At 39.4% G+C, this 8343-nt stretch overlaps 5 protein-coding genes across 5 annotated transcripts; 1 reads left to right on the top strand and 4 right to left on the bottom strand.

Moving 5' to 3' along the window:
• Positions 1 to 469: 469 nt before the first annotated feature.
• BATDEDRAFT_28869 (uncharacterized protein) lies at positions 470 to 800 on the bottom strand (the record flags this gene model as incomplete). Its single annotated transcript, XM_006683278.1, has 2 exons — positions 470 to 606; positions 629 to 800. The coding sequence occupies 2 exons, from the start codon at positions 798 to 800 to the stop codon at positions 470 to 472; spliced, it is 309 nt and encodes a 102-aa protein (XP_006683341.1).
• A 1072-nt stretch (positions 801 to 1872) lies between these two features.
• On the bottom strand, positions 1873 to 2142 carry BATDEDRAFT_93105 (uncharacterized protein; the record flags this gene model as incomplete). Its single annotated transcript, XM_006683277.1, has 1 exon — positions 1873 to 2142. One exon carries the CDS (start codon positions 2140 to 2142, stop codon positions 1873 to 1875), a length of 270 nt encoding a protein of 89 aa, XP_006683340.1.
• A 777-nt stretch (positions 2143 to 2919) lies between these two features.
• On the bottom strand, positions 2920 to 5196 carry BATDEDRAFT_36317 (uncharacterized protein). The gene is made up of 2 exons (XM_006683276.1): positions 4851 to 5196; positions 2920 to 4578 (listed from the first exon to the last, which is right to left on the bottom strand). Exons 1-2 carry the CDS (start codon positions 5103 to 5105, stop codon positions 3154 to 3156), a joined length of 1680 nt encoding a protein of 559 aa, XP_006683339.1. The 5' UTR covers positions 5106 to 5196; the 3' UTR covers positions 2920 to 3153.
• Positions 5197 to 5494: 298 nt separating this feature from the next.
• Positions 5495 to 7349, top strand: BATDEDRAFT_18145 (aspartyl aminopeptidase). Its single transcript, XM_006683279.1, has 7 exons — positions 5495 to 5516; positions 5577 to 6136; positions 6207 to 6295; positions 6358 to 6485; positions 6551 to 6718; positions 6795 to 7211; positions 7269 to 7349. The coding sequence occupies exons 1-7, from the start codon at positions 5511 to 5513 to the stop codon at positions 7317 to 7319; spliced, it is 1419 nt and encodes a 472-aa protein (XP_006683342.1). The 5' UTR covers positions 5495 to 5510; the 3' UTR covers positions 7320 to 7349.
• Positions 7350 to 7737: 388 nt separating this feature from the next.
• On the bottom strand, positions 7738 to 8068 carry BATDEDRAFT_28866 (uncharacterized protein; the record flags this gene model as incomplete). The annotated part of the gene is made up of 2 exons (XM_006683275.1): positions 7738 to 7874; positions 7897 to 8068. The coding sequence occupies 2 exons, from the start codon at positions 8066 to 8068 to the stop codon at positions 7738 to 7740; spliced, it is 309 nt and encodes a 102-aa protein (XP_006683338.1).
• Positions 8069 to 8343: the final 275 nt, after the last annotated feature.

The raw sequence follows: 8343 nt of genomic DNA, 5'->3' as shown, positions 1-8343 counted from the left end.
AGCTTCTTTGACCATTTTGCTGCTGTGGATGCTCGCATTCCACGCCTTTGATGCATAATATTGTCAATCTGTATTAAAAGCAATCTTGGAGGTTGATGCATTGCTTGAAAAGCCTTTGAATCTGTTTCAATGGATTGCTTTATGGTCAATGCTTGTGTGATAGATTTGCTTTATGATTGCCAAATATGCACCTTTTAGTAAAATATTTTCAAAATGGATGTGACAACTAAATCAGATCAATCAATATTAAATGCCACCACGTTTGGAATAGCTTACTATGATGATCAACATGTTTTGATGATAATGGACAGTCAAGTGAACAATTTAAACACATTCATATCCAGATGAATTTGGATTCAAGATTAGAATACTTTAAATACTAAAAGTTGAAATGATTGCAAATGATAATTTATTACTAAAATAGTGTTTAGATATGATAGTTATTGCTTGCACGTCGGATAGATCAAGTTTAGTAGCATTCCAATGGTGTCATGCCAGTATTCCAATTACCATCCCCATCTTTGTTGCATACTGTTTCCCCAACCACCGCCCCAGTTACCCATACTACTACCCCAGCCGCCGTTCCACGCACTACTGCCCCAGCCACTATTACCCCACATATTATTACCATTGCCCCAGCCACCATAGCTACTAGGTGAACGACGCTCGAGCAATACTTGAGACTCGTTTGGTTGTGGGATCGATCTGGCTTGCAAAGTGTGGTCGGATTCTGGAACAGCGATTGCATTGACACTCGCGATGGCAGTGACTGCAGTTATAGTGATATCAATAAATTTCATGATTAAAGTTTAGATTAAGTAGTACGAGTAGTGAGAGTGATACTTGATTGATGCTAGAATAAGATGAGTAGTGAGTTGTATAGATTATGTGAATTTATACCGCTATTTATATATAATTATATATACACTATATACACTATATTATATTATACATGCTGTGTTCAACACAACACACACGAGTTGTAACTGTGGTATCAACACCAGCTTGATGTGATATGGTGATGAGCTGTGACGGTTGGTAACCTGTGTGAGCTTGCTACCACATATTAAAATAATTTGGCTTTACTTGAGCACAAGAACGTGTCGAGCAACGCGACATTATGGCAACCATCACACTGGATGGCATTATATCGGTCTAGTGAACACGGGTAAATACAATTGGCTGTTGGTAACTTGATTTGGTTTATAGTGCAACCAAGTGTAACATCAGTGTAATATAACACTTTAATACTGGCTTTAGCGATTGCTTGAAACTCAGTCAAAGTTTAAACTAGTAAGTATGAATACATTGATGTTTGAACCAAAAACTTGTTTATTCAAAAAATACGTGCATTGTTCATGAGCAAGTTAAATGACAAATATTCATTTTCTGATGCCATACCAGCAAACTATAGCAATGCACTTGTGTCATACAGTCTGATCTAAGCAAAAACAGGTAAATGTTCAGTTTCAATGAATCAAACGTTGCCCAAAATGAAAAACGACAGGTTAAAGGCTTTGAAAATAAGGCTATCAGTCTAACAGCGAAAACAATGACTAAAAAAATGCATGATAATGAAAGAAACAGTATTTTCATCCGACTCTTAGTGTTTGTATAAACGTGTTTAAACAAACGTGTTTGATCCATAGTATTTCAGTTGTGACATTAGTCCAGTGTTCTAGCAGCTGTTTTACACAATTCAAAGTAATAGTCAGCCGGATTCATCAGTTGATCACATCCAAACACCCACAACAGTGTTTATCGCAAATGATAATTTATTACTAAAATAAAGTTTAGATAAGATCGTTATTGCTTGCATATCGGATAGATCAAGTTTAGTAGCATTGTAATGGTGACATGCCAGTATTCCAATTACCACCAACTATTCCACGCCCGGTTACCCCACATAGTACCACCTCCCCAGGGATTGTTCCACATACTGTTGCTCCACATATTGTTACCCCACATTTGGTTATTCCAGCCACCGCCATAATTAGGTGAACGACGCTCGAGCACGGTCTGAGACTCGTTTGGTTGTGGGATCGATCTGGCTTGCAAAACGTGGTCAGATTCTGGAACAGCGATTGCATTGACACTCGCGATGGCAGTGACTGCAGTTATAGTGATATCAATAAATTTCATGTTGATTAAAGTTTAGATTAAGTAGTACGAGTAATTCGAATAGTAAGAGTGAGAGTGATACTGAGTAGTGAGTAGTGTGAGTGATACTCGAGTGATAGTTGAATGAGATGAGTAGTGAGTTGTATAGACTATGTGAATTTGCATTGCTATTTATATACAATTGGATGAACACAATACTAAACGTGTGTTGTGATAAACGACACATGTGAGCTGTGGCTGAGTGACATTGACACAAATTCGATGTGGATCGATACTGCGATGAACTGTGATGGTTGACGACTTGTGTGAGCTTGTTATCACACGTCCAAATAGATCGACTCGACTCGAACACAAAAACGTGTCGAGTAATACGGCACCATGATAATCAACACGCTTTGAATGCCGTTGTATTGGTTCAGTGAGCACAAGTAGAGATTGTGCAATACGGCACTATAGCACTGATCATGCTTTGAATGTCAGTCATACTGTAGTAATTGGATACAATTCACATGCACGAAACTAGTGTAGTAAGCATGTTACACCATATCAAATTTGTGATGATTAAACTCACAACTGGAGTCAGTCGATGATGACATACAGTCAACGTCGATCATTTGAGTTGATTGTATACAAACCATATGTGTATAGTTGTAATCAATTTGATTGACATTTATAATCGTGTTCATGTAAATGCAACACTATTTTGCAATGATTAAGTTGAATATTTGATATTATAAACAGAAATTGTTCACATTTGATGTGACCATTCATTACAATTCATTCAAAAGTGATTGTTTTAATACCATTTTAAATTTTATTACTGATACAACAGAGTATTTTTGAAGACTCGGTAAAAGTAGTGGGGATAATAATTGAGAAAGTGTGTTTTAACAACCGTTTACAAGGGGAAAAAGAGCACAATTGAAGTGTTCGCATCAAGACAGCGAAGGTGTATTTAGAAAAAGTAGTTCAAAACTGTAATTTGGAATGAACAAGATCGAGTCTACAGAGAAATTTTAAAAATGCTGTGGGTTAGGATTTACTTATGTAAAATCCATTAGCATTTTTGACAACTTCAACCAGAGCAACAGGGGAAGTCCAATTCTGGACATTGTTGTAATAGTCGATGATGTGTTTGGCACGGACCTCGGCAGCACGGGCACGTTGGATATCCAGACCACACATGACAAGGTATGAATCAGGAACAGCAGGAGGAAAGCGCAGATTAAACAGATCAGTGCGATCGCTTGCATCAGGAGCTTTGATAGAAACATACGGAGCAGGTTGATAGGTAGTTTCACCTGGAGAGGGAACATACATACGAACATTAACGGTTAGGACATTGGTGGTGTTTTGACTGGTACTGCTTTCCTGACGACTGACAATTCCAGGATCGTTGGGATCAACATCCACAACACTAATAGATCCCACATTACGCCTAACAAGATTGAGATCGATGTTAGTGTTGTCATTAGATTCTTCTTTGGAAACATCCGGGTTGATGGCAGCAGCAGCAACAGTGGGAGCCGCAACAGCAACAGTGGGAGCAGTAGTGGGAGCAGCATTATGTTGGTTCTTGATGGGAACGGCTGAAGGGATGCTTTTATGAATGACAGAAACAACGGGATGAATGGGTAGAGGAGCAGGAGCCAAAACAGCAGCAGTGGAAGCAAGAGAAGGAGCGTTTGGAACAAGTTGCAGCATAAGATTGTTGAACCACCAAGCAGCAGGATTGTTGGTAGCAACAGGAGATGGTGTAGGCGGACCTGTAGAGTTTGTAGGGGATTTACAGACTGGACTGAAATTGACCGAGTCAGTATTGGCTGCCGAGTAAGTATAACAGAAACGAGAGTTTGCAATGTTCATGGCACTACTAACAGGAATATTCCATGTAGTCAAGGCTTCACTAAGAGAAGTGTTGGGTTCATCATAAAGTTCAGCATTAGCAGGACACATAACTTGCCAACGCCACCACAGACGATCAACATTGGCGTGATGAATAAAGAATAAAGGATCGTTTGGAGATGCCATGCTGGTAAATGGAGCCGGGTTGTTGTTGGTGTCGACACATGAACCACCACCACTAGTGTGAATCAAAGCATGAGGAATAGCTTCAAGGTCGTGACGGAACGCGCCGTAAGTGGATGAGCGAGTGAGGATCGCATTGACGGCAGTTGGAGGATAAAGAGCGGACCAACTAGAGCATCGAGTAAGACATTTTGATGTGAATGGATAAGAGATTGGCCAAGACTTGGCAACACCACCACTGACACAATAGTCAGGAGCAACACCAGCACTTCCAAAGTAATTTGGAGATAAAATCAGAGATGAAGCAGGCGCACTGGCATCGAGAGTCCAATCCCAATATGGTACACTCATATTAGGATCTTTTGATACTTGACGAAGAGCCTCTTCATAGTAACGCAAATAAACACGATGCCATGGCAGAAATTGTGCCTAAAAAGCAAATTGTTAGCCAATGCACAGCCTGTTAAGCAAAAGGCGTTAAAGTGGCGTATTCGGTATACTCGACCGAATGTAGAATTCGAGTAGACTCGAATACAATGTTGCTCGAGATTGGGTAGTCGAGTACTACTCGATGAGGAATATTAATCGGATGAAAGGATTGCTTGAGAATGTGCACTGTTTAGAGGAATGCATCACTCAAGAGTATTCACTCAAGAGTATTTACTCGAAATAAACTACTTTGATACGACATCTTTACTTACAGTTCCATGAAATGCTCCAGAGTTACTCATATGACTTTCAACAAACTGATCCAAGTTCCAAGTTGCAGGCTCAGTTCCTCCACGAGCACGTAGTTTAAGTTGATTGACTGCTGTTAAATAGGCTTGTCGACTTGCTTCCGACAACTGACGAAACTCTGACCGCATATAAGTAGAAGAACATTGACCCAATACAAGACTAGCATACTGAGTGGTAATCAGTAGTAGAATGGCAGAGAATGAGGATGTAAGAATCATAGTAAACTAGTACTCGCTTATTGTATAATACTCTTGTGATGGTAGAAATTCTATGATCAGAAAGTGTTTTACAGGAAATCACTTGTCAGCTATAACACAATCTGACAAAGAATGAATTGTTGAAAAAACAGGGTTTTAGTGGATCGCCACCACTCATCAAAATCGTTGAAATTATCATTTTGAAACTATTTTGAAACGATTGAATTAATCTTGCTCAATCTTGGTTAATCTTGAATCAGTTCTAGTAAATACTTGTCCATCTCTTACTGAATGGTCGTATTTGCTAATTGCTGTCCTTTTCTTAATATATTCCATAAACCTCCTCCTTACTCGCCCTCAACCCACTTTTATTCTCGCGATTCTACAAGTTACCCGCATTCTCAACTACCTTGCACATCAATCTCCATGAATGCAAGTACTTTGATCTTGAATATTCGTATATTATCATTTACTGATGCTTTATATTCATAGCTTGCAAAAGACTTTCTCAAGTTCGTCGATGCTTCTCCCTCTCCTTTTCATGCGGTTGAATCCTGCATTGCTCGTCTTGTCAAGGCTGGTTTCACTGAACTAAAGGAAGGTGATGCATGGACTACTTCGACTGTCCTTGCAAACGGAAAGTATTTCTTTTCTAGAAACAAAAGTGCTATTATTGCCTTTTGTGTAGGCGGAAAGTACTCTCCAACATCCGGATTTTCCATCATTGGTGCTCATACTGACTCTCCTTGCCTCAAGATCAAGCCCAGGTCCAAGCGTGAGAAGGCCGGTTGCATTCAAGTCGGTGTAGAACTTTATGGTGGTGGATTATGGCATACTTGGTTTGATAGAGATTTGAGTGTTGCTGGACGAGTACTTGTTGCTACTAAAAATACTCAGGGCGTTGAATCCTTCACTCATGCTCTCGCCAAGATCGACAAACCTTTGTTGCGTATTCCTACTCTAGCTATTCATCTTGATCGCAGTGCCAACGATGGTTTCAATTTCAACAAGGAAGTTCAACTCACTCCCATTCTTGGCATTGCTCAAAAAATGTAATTTTATAATCTGTTTTAATCTGCCGATTGCCATGCTCAATTCCTCACTTGTACATTTTCTGTCTAGTCTCGAAAAAAAGGACGACACCAACGATGTTGGAACTCTTCATCATCCCATGCTTCTTAAAGAAGTCGCTACCAATCTTGGTGTTCAAGGTATGCTTTGTATTTTGTATTGGCTAATACTAATACTAATCTAACAATTCTGTTTTATATAGCCGAATCCATTCGCGATTTTGAACTCTGTCTTTATGACACTCAACCCTCGAGCATTGGTGGTGCCAACAATGAGTTTATTCATTCCGCTAGACTTGATAATCTGATGATGTCGTTCTGCGCTCTTACTGTAGGTTTTGGCTTTTCTTCACTCTGTATATTGCTGTTTTTGCTAAACCTGCTTGAATTTCCTAGGCTATTATTGAATCTGCCAACACTCTGGATCAAGACTCCAAAATCCGTGTTGTTGGTCTGTTTGATAACGAAGAAGTGGGCTCTCAAACTGCTCATGGTGCCAATTCCAATTTTATGCAAACCACTTTGCAGCGTCTTTCTGATATGGATATTGGTGGTAGTTCTCAGGTAACATTCAAATAATTCGAGGTTATATAGATTCAATTCTTGACCCAGTCATGGTTTATTTGTGATTTATCAAAAGGTTCTTGCTGGTGCCAGATATGAGCGATCCATGGTCAACTCGCTTCTGATCTCTGCAGATATGGCTCATGCTCTTCATCCCAACTACTTCGAAAAGCATGAAGACAACCATCGTCCTTTGATCAATTCTGGTGTTGTCATCAAGCAAAATGCCAACCAACGTTATGCAACAACAGCCATTTCAACCTTGGTTTTGCGCGAAGTGGCCAAACTTGCTGGAAAAGAAGGCTCTGGAGGTGTTGCATTGCAAGAATTCGTTGTACGAAATGACTCTCCCTGCGGAAGCACTATTGGTCCCATGTTGAGTGCCTCTCTTGGTGTTCGTACGGTTGATGTGGGTAATCCTCAATGGAGTATGCATTCTATTCGTGAAACATGTGGTGTGGAAGATGTCCAACATGCTGTAAACCTGTTCAAGGTAATTCATTCACTTGTCTATCAACTCTTGAATAATTTGCTAACCACAAGTATTTAGAGCTTCTTTGATCATTTTGCTGCTGTGGATGCTCGCATTCCACGTCTTTGATGCATAATATTGTCAATCTGTATTAAAAGCAATCTTGGTGGTTGATGCATTGCTTGAAAAGCCTTTGAATCTGTTTCAATGGATTGCTTTATGGTCAATGCTTGTGTGATAGATTTGCTTTATGATTGCCAAATATGCACTTTTTAGTAAAATATTTTCAAAATGGATGTGACAACTAAATCAGATCAATCAATATTAAATGCCACCACGTTTGGAATAGCTTACTATGATGATCAACATGTTTTGATGATAATGGACAGTCAAGTGAACAATTTAAACACATTCATATCCAGATGAATTTGGATTCAAGATTAGAATACTTTAAATACTAAAAGTTGAAATGATTGCAAATGATAATTTATTACTAAAATAGTGTTTAGATATGATAGTTATTGCTTGCACGTCGGATAGATCAAGTTTAGTAGCATTCCAATGGTGTCATGCCAGTATTCCAATTACCATCCCCATCTTTGTTGCATACTGTTTCCCCAACCACCGCCCCAGTTACCCATACTACTACCCCAGCCGCCGTTCCACGCACTACTGCCCCAGCCACTATTACCCCACATATTATTACCATTGCCCCAGCCACCATAGCTACTAGGTGAACGACGCTCGAGCAATACTTGAGACTCGTTTGGTTGTGGGATCGATCTGGCTTGCAAAGTGTGGTCGGATTCTGGAACAGCGATTGCATTGACACTCGCGATGGCAGTGACTGCAGTTATAGTGATATCAATAAATTTCATGATTAAAGTTTAGATTAAGTAGTACGAGTAGTGAGAGTGATACTTGATTGATGCTAGAATAAGATGAGTAGTGAGTTGTATAGATTATGTGAATTTATACCGCTATTTATATATAATTATATATACACTATATACACTATATTATATTATACATGCTGTGTTCAACACAACACACACGAGTTGTAACTGTGGTATCAACACCAGCTTGATGTGATATGGTGATGAGCTGTGACGGTTGGTAACCTGTGTGAGCTTGCTACCACATATTAAAATAA

This window comes from Batrachochytrium dendrobatidis (genome assembly GCF_000203795.2).
Source record: "Batrachochytrium dendrobatidis JAM81 unplaced genomic scaffold BATDEscaffold_75, whole genome shotgun sequence".
NCBI classification, from domain to species: Eukaryota; Fungi; Chytridiomycota; class Chytridiomycetes; order Rhizophydiales; genus Batrachochytrium; species Batrachochytrium dendrobatidis.
The sequence above is the reverse complement of the archived record's forward strand: the minus strand, read 5'-3'. Positions and strand labels throughout refer to the sequence as shown.